The 15,578-nt window shown below is 54.3% G+C and overlaps 1 protein-coding gene across 3 annotated transcripts in view; it reads left to right on the top strand.

The window, feature by feature from the left end:
* Positions 1 to 211: 211 nt before the first annotated feature.
* Positions 212 to 15,578, top strand: part of KCNK9 (potassium two pore domain channel subfamily K member 9) — a 105,554-nt gene continuing 90,187 nt past the window's right edge. For all 3 annotated transcript variants that reach the window (XR_004673092.3, XM_008972889.4, XM_063606919.1), the window contains exon 1: positions 212 to 1,415. Coding sequence is in view for 2 of the 3 variants with exons in the window: in XM_008972889.4 (XP_008971137.3) it covers positions 749 to 1,415 (667 nt within the window). In the remaining variant the exon portion in view is untranslated. The remainder of the gene's footprint in view (positions 1,416 to 15,578) is intronic.

The following is a 15,578-nucleotide window of genomic DNA, read 5'->3' as shown; positions in this document are numbered from 1 at the left end:
CACATACACACGCGCACACACACATTCGGGCTCCCAACGGCGCGCACGCACGTAGCGCCCGGGGCAGACCAGCGCGGCGGCCGCCTCCCGGGACGCCCGGACGCCGAAGGGCCCCGACCCCCGCGCGGCTCATGCGCCCGCGTCCGCCCCGCTGCTCCGCGAGGCCCGCGGGACCCCTCCCGCCGCCGCCGCCGCGCCCGCCGCCCCCGGAGGAGCGGGCTGGCCGACCGCTACCGCGCCGTCCCCCGGCCGCCCCCGAAGCCGCTCCATCGCGGTCCCTGCCGTCCTGGGGCCGCGCCCCGCTCCCGCGCCTTGGGGGTTGAGCCGAGCAAACTTCGCGCACCGGCCGACGCCCGGCGGGGACCCCGCTGCGCACCCGCGCGCCCGGGTGGGCGCTGGGCGCGCGGACCTTTGGGGAGCGGGCTGCCCCTCCCGCTGCACCTGCTCGGCCCCCTCCCCGCTTGCAGGGGACTCCAGAGACACCGCCACTTCGCAAACTTTTCCTCCCCACCACCGAGAGGGGGCGAGGAGGGGTAAAAGGGGAAGCAGGTTCCGCGGGGCGCGCGGACCTGCAGGCTCCTTGCTGGGCACCGCCACCCGCGAGCTGGACCCACAGGGGTACCGGGCCCCGCGGCCGCCCTCCGGCCGCTTTCTGGCTCCGGTTCCCGTCCCTGCGTTTCCCGCGGGAGCGGGGGGCGGGGTGCGGAGGGCAGCGAGGCCCGCGCGGTACCCAGCGGGGCCGCCCTGCATGGCCCTGCGCAGTGGGGCGGGCTGCTTCGGCCGGGTCTGGCGCAGGGTGTCGGGGTTCCCGGACGCCTGGCCCCGGCGCTCGAGCAGCCTCCTGTGCCTGTCCGCCTTCTCGGCTGAGCCCGGGCCCGCGCCGCCCCTGCCCCGCCAGCCGCCTCGCGGTGGCGGTGGCTGTGGCGGCCCCAGCGGAGGGGCCCCCCCCCAGCCTCCCCGCCCCCCGCCTCCCCGCTGCTGCTGCTGCTGCTGCCGCCGCCGCTTACAACTTGGAGGCGGCGGCGGCGGCGGCGGAGGAGGAGGCGGCGGCGGCCGCCGGGCGCTGCAGTGGGACGCGCGCGGCTGTGAGCCTGCGGGACATGCCCCCCGCGCCGGCTCCTTGCTGGCGGCCATGAAGAGGCAGAACGTGCGGACTCTGTCCCTCATCGTCTGCACCTTCACCTACCTGCTGGTGGGCGCCGCCGTGTTCGACGCCCTCGAGTCGGACCACGAGATGCGCGAGGAGGAGAAACTCAAAGCCGAGGAGATTCGGATCAAGGGGAAGTACAACATCAGCAGCGAGGACTACCGGCAGCTGGAGCTGGTGATCCTGCAGTCGGAACCGCACCGCGCCGGCGTCCAGTGGAAATTCGCCGGCTCCTTCTACTTTGCGATCACGGTCATCACCACCATAGGTAAGGGCTGGGCGCGCCGCCGGGCTCCCGCGCCCCGGGAGGAGTCCGGCGAGGCGGCTGAGCGCGCCGCGCCGGGCTGGGTGCAGGGCGTCGAGGGTTAAACGCAGCCTCCCTTGGGGGCCTTCCCGCAGCGCCCCCTCCTCTCTAGGGAGCCCCCACCTCCGCGGCGCCTCCGAGCCTCACCCTTCGGGGACCCCACCCGGTGCTCTCCACCGCGCTGGTGTCTGGGCCGGGCGTGCGAGCCCCGAGCGAGTGTGCCTGAGCCGGGAGGGCGGAGGCGCCACTTTTGCGAAGAGAGTGGAGCGCTAAGAATAATCCCATAGCAGACACCCACCCACCCACCGCCCCGGCGCGGGCTGGGCTGCGCGGGGCTCTGAGCCTTACACTTACTACCTCTCTGGGAGTTGGAGAGGGCTGGCCTGGCACCCATGGCTCCTAGAGGGACTCAGGTGGCAGGGGAGTGCGCCTGGGGCGTGAGAGGCACTGACCCTCCGTAGCCCCTGGGCCCCGCTCCAGGCTTCTCTGAGCTCAGATTTCATCTCTCTTCCCCCCACCCGGCTCCTTTTTTCCCCTGAGTTCCAGTTGTGGAGCTTGGACTTCCCAGGCCCCTGGGAGGAGAGAGTTTGCTCTCTGGTGCTTGCGTTGGGGGTGGCAGCCCCTCAATTGCTCTCAGTAGAGGTGGAGAGTGGGGGCAGGGCAGAACCTGCCCACTCCCTAGGCTGTGACACTGGGAAAGGCCAGTCTAGACGTTGCCCAGAAACCAGGGAACTTGAGCCCCAGTCACGAGAGGGGGTCCAGCTGGTAAACTGCAGGGATGCCCGCCAGCCCCACTGCCACGGGCGCTATTCACAGAGCAGGGTCTCTGGTCGGTCCCGAGGGCAGTGTCCCCTCTAAGGCTGGGGGCTGGGAGGACTCCCAGACGTTATACTTGGAGACCTGTGGGAGCTGGGGCAGGTCCCTTCATCCGGGTGGACGCGGTGGATACCCTGCATGGCAGGAGGCAGGGTGGTGTCTCTGTGGTTCACTTGCCCCAGTGAGGCAGGCTGCCTCTCTAGGGCCATCTCCTTGGACTTGCCAAGGCCAGTGTGTTAGTGGGGGTGGTCTGTTTCCTGCACCCCTCAGGGCTTCACACCCCTGTGCCCTGGGCAGGGACCTCCTCCTTCCCCCCTCCCTTCTTCCCAGCTCCTCCTGTCTCGCTTCTCTGGACCTCCTTCTCTAATTTCCCTCTTGATATTTTTCTTTGTCTGGAAATCTCTGCATACTGAAAAAAAAAAGGATTTCTCAGTGCCATATGCAACAGGAAGCGCCAGCACAGGACGGCCTGTCTTTCCTTCTTGGTTGAAAATACTTTTTAGAGAGTCATCTTGTTTTAAATGTTTAATTCATTGGTGCAGGTTTTTCTGTTTGTGAAGGAAATTGTCCTTCTGTTATCTACATAATCAGCTTGGCTCTTGCTTGCCCCACGCCCTTTGCCCAGCACCCCAAACACAGATGACTCCTTCCCTTCCCACACTGTGTTTCCAGCTTCTGAGAGGGCCAGTCATTGCCATTATCTCTGGCTTTAAACTGTGGCAGTGGCACGCAGATGCACAGGGCAGTGATTCTGGGAGACAGGGGCCTGTTTGCTGGAGAGCTGGAGAGTAAGAAATTTGCCTCTGAAACTGGCCACCCCTGGGGAAAGGAGAAAGCCCCAAGGCCCTTAAACATGCCTTTAGGGTTGAAGATGGAAGGCAGGTGAATTTGGCTAGCATGCTGGCTTCCAGTAGTAAAACAGGCACATAAAATGCTTGGCTGATCCCGAGAGTTGAGCTGCAACATCGAGGAGAGGATTGGTGTTAAAAGCAAACCCTGAAATATGCCAGTTTTCCTTAAGAAATACATTGTTGAGACTGATGAAGTTTTTATTGAGGTGTGTTTCCATGATTGATTCTGATTGGTAGCTCTGGGTGTATGCCTGTAACGGTTAAAACTCCAAAGAGAAGCTGTCAAGGGAAGTGTAGCTAAATGGAGGGTGTCGGCTTCGCCTCAGGGGCTGTGGGACTTGTATGAATAAGGGACCAGAGGCCATCTGAGGAATTCGCTGATTTTCCTCGCTTCCTTCTTTGGGCTTTCCACTGATTTTCTGGAAAGAAAGGTTGGGAAAAAAATGTGTGTGTATGTGTGCGTGTGTGTGTGTGTGTGTGTGTGTGTGTGTGTATGTGTATGTGAATAAAAGACAGCTCTAACACTAACACAGCTGTCCTGTTGTGGAAAGACGTTCAACTTGGAACCCACAGACCTGGCTTGGAATCTGAATTCGGCCATAGTGTAAAGACCAGAGAGAGGTCATTTCCCAACTCCTGACCTCAGTTTCCCCACCTGTAGAAGAGATGTCTCACAATAACTACCTGACAGGCTGACTTTTAAGGTCCAGGTGAGATCCCGCGGGCTGCAGCTGCCAGGCACAGTGTGGCCGGCACTTAGTAGGAACGGAATCCACGCTCTTGGGCGAAGCCTGATCGAGCCTCCGCTCTCTGCCCTAAGAAGCTGTTTAGCACAAGAGTTCAAATTTACAGGAAACAAAGCACCTTTCCAGTTAATTCTGTTTGTTTTTTTTCTTTTTTTAATATAAATGCAAATTTAGGTGCTCCTAGGCCTAGAACAAAACCCGGCCCCAAGCCTTGCCCTCCAAGGATTTGTCTCCTATTGGGCAGTGATATTAATGAGTCAGGTTAATCTTCATGGGCGTTTTGATTTTTAATCTAACCTTGAGCTATTTCTTGAGCATGCTTTAACTTTTTGCCCAAGTCTCCAAGGCTGGGACAGGAGCCATTGGTGCTGGGCGGCCACGAATGAAGGCTTCTTCTCAGATGCAGCTATTAGCTTGCCCTGTGAAATGGATTTTTAAAACGTATGTAATTACCACTTTGTGTTGAATCTGTGGCCGAGCCTTCCTAAAAGACTTTGGAGGGATATTACCCTGAGTCTCACCCCAGCTCTCTGGGGATCCCGGGGCACAGTGACCATTGCCATAACAAGGGAAGAACGGGGAGTCCAGCTGGGCCCCGCAAAGGGCAAATTCAGTTACATCATTTATCAGGCTCTGTTTCCATTCCTCCCCATTTGCTTCCTTTGATGTCTGTGCCACTTGTAGCTATTTCTGCGGAGATTATGTTTAGTTCTAAACTTGTGAAGTGCTAGACCTTTGCATGGGAGACCCTCGTAGGTACCCTGTAGTTTCCTTTTGATTAGGGGTTCAGTCTGAGTTTCCCCCCAACCCCCGCCCCACCACCTGTTGGTGGAAGTGGTGAAAGTCAGGAGTGCTGGGCCAGGGTCTGGACAGGGGTGGAGGAGTTTTATTTGGATTTGGCCTGCTTGGGGCCAAATGGTGTGTAAGGGACCCCTGGAACACACATGTGACCTTCCTACAGCAGGCGCTTTAGCCTCTCCCCACGATCCAACAGAGTTAGAGTCTCCATGACACTTCTTTCTCCAATCTAACATCTGTGACCTGAGCTGTTATCACCTTCAGGATCATTAAAAAAGAAGAAACCATCAGATCTTAGAAATCAGATCTCATCTGCAGAGTGTAGAGGACAATTTGAAATCGGGCTTAGGTAGGGAAGGAGAGGTGGGTTTTTCCTTTTCTTGCTACAGTTTGCAGGAGCGGGAGCCGTACATCAGGGGCAGTATTTCCCCAGAACCTCGGGGCCCAGCTGAAGCTAGGAGTGGTTGCTGTGGGGATTGAGCTGACTGGCTGGGGGCAGGGTACACTCTGAGAAACAGCTTTGGGGTCCCTGGAGGTGCCTTGCTCCCAGGCCTGTACCTGCTGGAAAACAGAGTGCCTTGAGATAGCTTCCTTTTCTCATTCATAAACGGCACCTTAAACAGACTTTTTGTGAAACAGACAGCATTTTCCATTTTTTTTCCTGGCACTCTTGGTGCAGTTTTTGGTACGTGGTTCACACTCTGGGTGAGCACCTGGCCCTGCCAGGTCTGTGCTGCTCCAAGGCTCTGAGGCTCTGGGGACAGTCTAGATGACAAGATAAGGCCTGGCCTTGAGTGAGGAGGAGGGAGCTGGAAACCCAAACAGTTGGTTGCAGTCCAGGGTGCAGTCCAGGGGCAGCTAAGCCCAGCGGCTGCTTGAACCCCTTCCCTGCCACCCTGCTTAGCACATGCAGGGGGTATGTTCCTTGGTTGGCTCTTTTAACCTGTCTTACAGGGGCTTGTCCTCCAAGAAGTCTTCCCAGCCTTTCCTCTCACTGCGTGCCTCAGTCCCAGCCTTTTTCTTTAATAAATACTATGTTTTCCGCTCCAGGCCCTACCTGTGTGTGTTTTCCCATGCACCTGCAGGGCCAGCACAATTCCTGGGCCAGAGTGGGCCTCTTAGAAGGGCTGCAGAATACAGCACCAAGCAGACCCCACAGGCTGGTGCCAGAGGAGCACGGAGCCTCCACACGCATGCACTCACCTCCCCCACTTTACAGATGAGGAAACTGACGCAGATAAGGCCACACACACCAAGGCAGAGGGCCTTGAACTCTGTCATGCAGTTGGGATCTCCTTATTGAAGGCTCTAACTGTGGTGTTTTCCCTGGGACCAGGGCTGGGCTCCTGGAGTAGTCCGTCGTGTTTTTCCTTCTCCCTTTAGCTCCACCCTTCAGTAGAACTGCCCAGCAGACCCAGATGAAGGGCCTACCAGGGCGCCATGGGGTGGGCCCAGAGGAGTGGGGCCTCCTTGGTAATGTCCAGCAGGGTAGCTGGCCATGCTGGGGAGCCAGGAGATGCCTGTGGGCAGCTCCTCTTCCCCACACCCTTCTCGGACCTGGGCTCGCTTTGCTCTGGGCCCTCTAGGAAGCACTGCCTCTTTGTAGATGTCATGGACACAGCAAAGAAATGGGGCAGAAGTGGGGTTTCTTCTGATTCTGGGGTACATCAAAGAGACACCTCGGAATGCGGAGACACCCAGCATGGTGCTCTGAGGAGGGGTGGGAATCAGGTGAGACCCAGGAGTTGGAGATACCCATTGCCCTCATCTACTCTTTCCTGGGTCACTTTCATCAGTGGAGTCTAATGAGGTCACAGCAGTAGGTGAAACAGGCCTCAGTATACACCTCTTCCTCCATGCAGCGGTTATTCACACCTCCATCTCTCCATTCACAATGTACTCACTTAGTCCTCCATGCACCTGCTTATTCACACATCCATCCACCCACCCACCCAGGTATCCACCATGCATCTGCCACCCATCAATCCACCCATCTACACATCCATCCCTCTGTCTATCCCCATCCATCCTCCCATCCACCCACTTATCCATCCATCCATCCATCCAACCATCCACTCACCCATTCACCATTCATCCACCCACCATCCATCCATCCACCCACCCATCCACCACTCATCTACCTATCCATCCATCCACCATTCACCCATCTACCCACCTACCCACTCACCCATCCATACACCCATCTACCCACTCATCCACCCATCCACCATCCATCTGTCCATCCACCCATCTACCCATACATTCATTCACCATTCATCCACTATTTATCCATCCACCTACCCAACCATCCACCATCCATCTGTTCACCCACCCGTCCACCCGTCCATCAATCCATTCATTCACCATGCATCCCTTCACCCGTCTACCTATCCATCATCCATCCGTCCACCCATCCACCCATTCATCCACCTACCCACCCACCCATCCATCCATCTATTCATCCACCCACCCACTTCTTCATCCATCTATCCATCCACCCACTCATCCATCCATCTATTCATCCACCCATCCATCCATCTACCCATCTACCTACCCACCCACCCACTCATCCATCTATCCATCCACCCATCCACCCACCAACCCACTTACCCATTTATATCCATTTACCCACTCATCCATCCATCCATCCATCCACCCACCCACTCATCTATTCACCCACCCACTCACCCATCCATCCATCCATCCATTTATCCACCCATCCATCCTTCTGTGTACTCCCTCCCTTCTTCCCTCCCTCCTCTGTGTACTCAGTGGGTCCTCAACTCACTTGCTTATTGGACAGATTTCTGCCTCTGCCTTTCCATGTGCTGGGTGGGAGCCCTGTGCTGGTGGGAGGCACACGGTGGTTAGCAGGCACAGTACCCTCATTAGAGCCTCAGTGTTAATGCCTCAATGGCCTCCATGAAGGATCTCCAAGATGTTCTAGCCCCATCTCCTTCCTGCAAATGGTGAGCCAATCCCAATCACTTCTGATTTTTAAGCATTTTTATTTAAGTATAACGTTCTTATAGAAAAGTGTACATTTCACAAATGTATTGCTCAGTGAATTCTCATAAGGAAATCATGTCCATGTAACCAGCACTCTTAACAAGAGACAGAACATTACTAGCACCCCAGAACCCCCGAAGCTAGTCATCTCTTGAATGCCTCCAGTGGTAAAGAGCTCATTATGTAACACATAATGAAGTGGTAGTGGACGTGTTTAGACGAATGTTGAGATTATCTCTTGTGGGGTTCTGATCTGGTGAGGAGCGGTGTGTGCATGGGGGTTGGGGTGGCTTCTCTTCAAGGGGCTGCTTGTCTCTATAGTAGTCACCTGAGGAGGACCCAGCAGATGTACATTTAGAAACTGGAACGTGGGGGGCTTAGACCTGGAAGATGAGAGGGATTTCAGCTCACAGATGTGAAGTTGAGCCTGGAGTGGGGACAGTATGCTACAGTGGCCCAGGGAGCTGGCCCCAGAGGGTTGGCCCCTCTGACTCAGACTGTAGCAAGCAGCTCTGGGCTGTGTATACACCAGCCTCCTAGAGGATGAGGGAAACATGGAGAAAGAGATGCAATGCTTGTTCTCAGTAGAGCCCCAGGAACTAGGAGGCAACCAGCCCAGGTAGGCTGGGCTGATAAAGGAAAGGCAGTGGGCATTCTTGAGAGAGTCCCATGGGCAGAGAAATTCTGGGGCCTGAGAATTGGAGGAGGGTCCTTCCCACCTCCAGGTGGAGCACCCTGCTATGGCCAGCCTGAAGGAGCCTGGAGTCTGAGGTCCCTTTCCTCAAGGGATTTTTGTTTTGAGGGTCTCTTTTCCTGCCCATCCCCACCTGGGGACCTCCACCTGTAGAAAGCTCTCCCTTTTTAGGTCAGGGCACTCACCGTGTAGCTTATGATCCTCCAAAGGGAGGGCTGAGTGGAGCTTGGCCTCCCTCCTGTTCTGTAACAGCCTGTAGGGATTTGGGGATAGCCCTGGGCTCCTGAGTTTCTTCCAATAATGCCCTTTGTAGCCAGTTCCTCTCCTCTGAGCAATTTTAGCCTGTATGTGCTTTCCCAGTCCAGTCTGAGCATTCAGGGAGAGCTGACCATCACCTCCCCTTGTCTACACAATATACTTCTGTTAATGTCCTCAGTTGGTGCACTAGCTTTTCTGGGTAGCCCCTTCCTGCATTAACTTGTTTTGAGCACATGTACTTCCATTTTGTGCTACTAAGCAAAAGTGTCCCTGTCTTGCATTGGTATGGTCCCAAATACAAACCCTGGCATTGATACCTGAACACAAAGTAGAATTATGTGCTAGGGACCAAGAAAGGAAGGGGTGGTTGATGGAAAAATTCATGGCAGGGAAGATGAGAAAATTCAGGTGCATCTGTGAGTGTGTTGGCCTGGCTTGTCGGGACACTGTGGGCAGATGTCAGCCACTGGGCCTGAAAGTCCCTCCAGCTCACAGTTTGCTGGCCTCAGCCCAACCATGACCTTGCCTGGGGTCTTGGGGTCAACCGGCCCTGAGTGATGGAAGAGCCTGGCCGGGGAGTGGCTGCTCGAAGGTGGTGCTAGGTGAGTGGGGTGGACCTGCCCTGAGCCATCCTCATCCTTATCAGAACTTGAGCCCTGGGAGGAACCAGTAGGTGGCAATGGGGTGGAGGGAGGGGGCCGGAGTAGAGGAGGGTGGGCTGAAGTTTGGGGTGGCAGGTGATGGGTGGAATGTTGGTGTGACAAGAGGGATGCTGGGCCAGGCATCTGGAGAGTGGGGGGCAGGTCCCTACCCTACCCATGGCCAGCCATCCAATGAATGGGCCATGATGCCACCTGTCGCCTGGGCAGGATTTCAGGGGCTCCTCTGTGGCCTCTCTTATGAAGGCACACAGCTGGGAAGCAGGCAGACCTGGGATGCCAGCGCCCTGCAGGGTGGCTCACATCTGGCTCATGCCCCATCCCGGAGGCCCAATCCCAGGCACACCCCTTAAGCCTGGGCTCCCTCATCTATGAAACGGAGACTTAGAGCTCAGAATTTGTGTCCTTGTAAGGATGGGAGGAAATGTGTGTGAAAGGTTTCCTCGCCTCCTCCACCCAGGAGGCAGCTGGTGAGTGGCAGCTTTGTTGTGATGGTGGTCATTTGGGCGTGCTCATTAGGGGACAGTCACCTGGGTCTGGTTGTGCTCTGTCCACTCTTGGCAAATTCACTTTCAGCTTCCCCTTGCCACTTCCCCACCACCCCCTTTCTGCTGCCGCCGAACCCCTGATCTAATCTCATGGCCCCAATCTTAGCAAGGGGGCACCTGAGGCCACCCTGACTGAGAAATGCTCCTCAGAGATGGAAAAGCTCCTGCCATCCAATGGATGGGGGTTGGGATGGTGTCAAGCCGGGGGCTTTGGGGGCCACAGGCTGCATTCAAGGTGTCTCTGTGTTGGATTGCTATGGACTGGAATACAAGCCCTGGCTCATTCAAGGAGTAAGATTTCCCCAACTCAGTTCTGTTGGGATACTATGGCTTCCTGGGACACCACCTTCCACTCCACCACTGCAGTGACCTTTAAAAGCCCATGGCTGCCATCTTCCCCCTGCCCCAGACCCCAGCAGCTCCCCATCCCCTGCAGAGTCAGACCCAGGTCCTCAGCTTGCAGCCCTTTTCATCCTCCAGCCCCGCTCAGGCCCTGTTCCCACACCTTCTGCTCTGAGTCTGGCTCTGCCTTCCTCTTTTCCCCAATTGTCCTTTATCCTCTTGAGCAAAGGACTTGTTTCTTTGCTCCCCAGCCCACTGTGCTACTCAGTTTTCTGAGTAGACATCAGTATTCCCTAGGGGCTGCTGGTCTCAGGCTCCCTTGCACCTGGCCAGGCCCATAGCAGGTGCTCAGGGAAGGCTGGCTGGACACTGGCTGGTACTCCTGGCTCCCCGAGAGCAGGAGCAGCTGAGAGCTGAGCAGTTTGGGGTGACATCTTTCTGCTTGGTTGTGCCTTGGGACCACTGGGTAGGTGCAGGACAGGCTGCAGCCTTTTGAACTCAAGCTGTTGCTTTTAATGGAAGACGACAGGTTAGGGATCCGTCCTGCTGAGTGGGGAGCTTCTCACTCCTGAGGCTTAGATGTGTGATCTTGGTCCCCAAGGCCAGCTGCTGGCGCCAGGCCTCTGTGAGTCTGCAGGGCATCTGGCAGGAAGAGATGCCTACTTGTGAAATGGACTTTGGCTGTCACTGGCCCTGTCAGACATGTGAGGTGCAGCCCACTCAGGAAGGTGAGAGGCCTTTACCTGCAGCTGACAGGCACACAGTGCACATGTGGTGTTTGTCAGAGGTGTGGAAGGTGGGCATACCTCTGGGATGAGCTTGTCAGGTGGGGCTGGGGTGAAAACTCAGGTGAGGTTGGGGTGAATCTCTCAGGTGGGCCTGAGGTGAGCCTCTCAGGTGAGCAGGGTGAGCTGCTCAGGTGGGCAGGGTGAGCTGGGTGGTATTGAGAACTGTGGGGTGGACACTTGGTTTCCACATTTGAAGCAGAAGCTCTAGGCAGCATTTTGTGTCAGGGAAGCTTGGGTGCATGGTCCCATGTGGTCTAGAAACAGGCAGTGCCAGGCCACTCGTGGGTGCCAGGGCATGGGCATTCAGTTGGACGTGGGTGGGAGCTGATTGCCGCTGATGCTGGGTGGACCTAGGCTGAGCTTATCTGGGCTGCAGGGAAGGGCCCAGCCCAGGGATGCCACGGGGTGTGGGAGAACGTTCCCCAGTGAGTCTGGTCATGATGAGAGGCTCTCCCTGTGCAGTTTCCCAGAGAGAACTTCTTTGACAGCACCCAAGTGCTGAGGAGCTCTGGCAGTTGGGGAAATTGGTCTGGTGTCTGTTTGGGACAACGTTCAGGCCATAGGTATCCAAACACTAGTGAGGGGGAAGCCAGTGTGTGTTGATTCCCCAAATAGCTCTCATACTATGGGAAAGGGAAAGTTGGCAAGCAACGGCAGAGTGTTTCGTGAAAGGGAGGAAATTCCCCACGACTCTCCTGAGACCCCATGATCACATCCAAGAATGGCTTCAGCATTCCATGTTCACCTTCTTGTCATTGCCCAAATGTGCTTGCTGACTTTATCATTTCATCAGAGTGGATTATTTAGGGATCGTGTTCAGGAGCCTCTAGCAGAAAAGCTAGGTAACAAGGACTTGAGCAAACAGCCGTTTTGTCTTTCTTGGTTGCGAAGTGTGGGGCAGGCAGACAGGCTGACAGGTGGCTCCACAATGCCTTGAGAGAGCAGGTTCTTTCCAGCTTTCTGCTCAGTCATCTTAGCTTGGCATTTGTCCTCTGGCTGGTGTCTCATGGTTCCATGGTGGCTGCTCCACCTCCAACATCCTCTCCAGCATCTCTCCCAGCAGGAAGAAGAGGAAGAACACAAGTCAAAGGCGTGTGCCAGCTGAGCCTGCTTCTTTCTAAAGAACCTTCCTGGATGACCCACCCAACAGCTTCTACTTATATCTCATCAGCCAGGACTATGTCTTATGACCAACTCTAGCTGCAAGGGAACCTGGAAAATGGGGCATGCTGCTTCTCAAAGCAAGCTGGGGTGTGGCTGGTGAGCAGTGGGTGGAGTCAGGTATTGGGAGGTGCCCACGGGGTCTGTGGCGATATGCATAGCATTTCAGAGCCCCTTTTCTCTTTAAGTTTACATCACACATTACCTTGAGTTTCCACAGACTGAAGGGAAATGATTTTAATGGCTATATATCCACTGAACGAATGGACACTTAATTATTGAACCATGCCTCTATTTATAATGATTTAATGTATTTTTTCTTTCTTTAGGCTAACTATAGATAATGCTGTGTTGGACATCTCTGTGTGTGTGGATTCTGTGAGATCCTCCTTTAAGGGTTTGCTGGCTGTAGTGGGATCAGCAGGTCAGGGGGCACAGCACTCAGTTGTGTTACTATGTTGTTCCCATCAACAACTGTACAAGCAGGGGTGGGTCTTCTGGCTTCACTGCAACTTCAGCAGCCCTCGGCAATGTTGAAAAAGTTTTTGATGTTCTTACTATTTCAGGGTGTTTTCCTAGTGGTCTTCAGGTGGCCTTGGAAAGGCAGCTGGGACAAGCTCATGTGGAGTTGGAAAGCTGGTATCCACAGTGAAATCCTTGCTCACCCCAGACACAGCCAGTCCAGGGGGATCTGCAGGACACTTGTGGACGCATGAAATGAGGAGGGGGAGGGGAAGGGAGCCTGTAGACCCATTTCAGCTCCAGGGATGGAGACAGTTTGCCTTGTCAGTCTGACCCAGCCGACTGGCTCTGGTCACTGGAGCATTGTACCACGAAGCAGTCTCAGTGGGGAAGGGTGCCGTGTGTGATTGATTAGTCATGTCTGACATGGGTATGGGTCAGGCAGTGGTAGCATGCTTGCCACATAAGCCCACCCTGGGCTGGTGGAAGACAGAATTTCAGAGGTGGATGCCTTTTCATCAGTGTGCCAGGAATGATGTCACTATGGATAATTGCTTGACCTGGGTGCAATCTAGTTTACAAGACAGGTTCCCATCCACAACCATCTTTCATCCATTAACAAGACTATGAAATAGGGCCAATGGTTACCTGGTTATGCTGATGAGGCTCTGAGAGATCTGGTGACTTGCCCAAGGTCATGAAGTGGAGCTTAGGACTTGAACCCAAATCTCTCCTCAAGCTTGATGTGGTCTCCATTACACCCACAGCCTGTCCAGGGTGCAGTCCCAGACACTGTCCCTCTGCCTGGAATTAAGAGCTTGGATACAGGAAGGATCAGCCGCAGTGATTATCACCTGACAATCAAGAGAACTCAGAAGCATCTGGTCCCACCCTCTCAGGATGGCAGCATCACTGAACCTTCCAGTGACAGGGAGTTAACTGCCTCACTCATAGGGAAAGGTAGAAGTAGCATCATCAGTTTTAAAATAAAAGGCCAAAATGACCCTCATTGGTTTGTCTTAGTTCTCCTGACCAGAGCTCCCCAGGATAAGTGTGACCTCAATTCTCTTACCACAACCAAAGAGCTATTGTTTATGGCATGCCCATGGGATTCTGTTTTTTTACAGTCACTATCTCAATTAATTCCATCCTCTCAACAATCCTATGAGATAGATATTTTCATGTATCCCCGTTTTACAGATGAGGATCTAGAAGATCAGAGAGACTAAGCAACTTGCCTAGGGTCATGTAGCTAATAAGTGGCAGAAAGGAGTTATGCCCGGGAAGTCTGACTTCAGAGTCTGTGCTAACTATGTTGTTACATACAGTGTCTTTTCACCTTTATCAGTTAGCTAGTGATGTGTATGTAACAAATCATCCACAAACACAGAGGCTGAAAACAACCACCATCTATTACTGTTCACAGTCTGAGGCTCAGCTGGGCAGCTTTTACCCATTACTGGTCTGCAGGCTGATGGGGGAAGCTCTGCTTCAAGTCATTGCATGTTTTTCGCTCAATGATGGCAAAGGTGGCCGGGCGTGGTGGCTCACGCCTGTAATCCCAGCACTTTGGGAGCTGAAACGGGTGGATCACGAGGTCAGGAGATCGAGACCATCCTGGCTAACATGGTGAAACCCCATCTCTATTAAAAATACAAAAAATTAGCCGGGCATGGTGGCGGGCGCCTGTAGTCCCAGCTATTCGGGAGGCTGAGGCAGGAGAATGGCGTGAACCTGGGAGGCAGAGCTTGCAGTGAGTCGAGATCACGCTACTGCACTCCAGCTTGGGCAACAGAGTGAGACTCCGTCTCAAAAAAAAAAAAAAAATGATGGCAAAGGCACAGGAGAGCAGCAAATGCAAGTGACGACTCTTTTGCCAAGACACTGCAATGATGCTGTCACTTCTCCCACATACCATTGGCCAAAGCAAGTCATGTGACCAAGGCCAAAGTCAAAAGGTGGGAAATATATCCTGCCCACAATGAGCCCAAAGCAATGGTACAGCATCTCAGCCTGCCATCTGACCATGCCTCTTGCCAAGTCCATCCTGCCACCTACTCCTCACCATGATTTCCTTCCTGGTATAGTGGAGAGCATAGCTTTGGTTTCCAAGTGGGTTCAAATCCTGCGCATTGCATAGCTCTCAGATGATTTGCTGTTTTCTCATCTGTAAAACAGATAGTCCACAGTCTACCTTTGGATTCGTTTCAGTTTGCTGGGGCTGCCATTACAAAGTAAGACAGGGTGACTTAAGCAGCAGAAAATATTTTTTTCTCACAGTTCTTCATGCCTGAAGTCCAAGATCAAGGTGTCAGCAGGTTGATTTCTTCGGAAGCCTTTCTTTTTGGCTTGTGGATGATCATCTCCCTCGGTCTTCATACAGCCATCCCTCCGTGCATGTCTGTGGTCCTAATCTCCTCTCCTTATAAGGACACCAGTTATATTGGATTAGGGCTCACACGAAGGGCCTCATTTTACCTTATTTTTTTCCAAAAACAGTTACATCCAGAGGTCCTGGGGGATAGGATATCAACATATGAATTTGGGGTGAGGGGACATGATTCAGCCCACAGTAACCTGCTAGGACTGCTGTGAGGATTAAGCGAGATCAGGGAGATGAAAGCACCTAGTTCAGGGCCCATCACATAGAAGTCACTCAGCTCATGTTGCTTTTCTGCCATATCAAATGTATGAATCTGAGTTTATCTTACTATGGTCAAGAAGACTTTGTTGTCCAAACATGTTAATTAATCTATTGTTACCTATCAAAATCTGACCATCTGCTAGGCTGAAAGCCTGCCATGGTCGAGTGGACCCAACCCAGGATCGGTCATTGATATGGTTTGGCTCTGTGTCCCCACCCAAATTTCATCTCAAGTTGTAATCCCCACGTGTTGAGGGAGAGACCTGTAATCCCCATGTGTCAAGGGAGGGAAGTGATCGGATCATGTGGGCAGTCCCATGCTGTTCTTGAGATAGTGAATGAATTCTCTCT

Source organism: Pan paniscus, chromosome 7 (genome assembly GCF_029289425.2).
Source record: "Pan paniscus chromosome 7, NHGRI_mPanPan1-v2.0_pri, whole genome shotgun sequence".
Classification (NCBI taxonomy): domain Eukaryota; kingdom Metazoa; phylum Chordata; class Mammalia; order Primates; family Hominidae; genus Pan; species Pan paniscus.
Note: the sequence above shows the minus strand (reverse complement) of the source record. Positions and strands in the feature narration are given on the sequence as shown.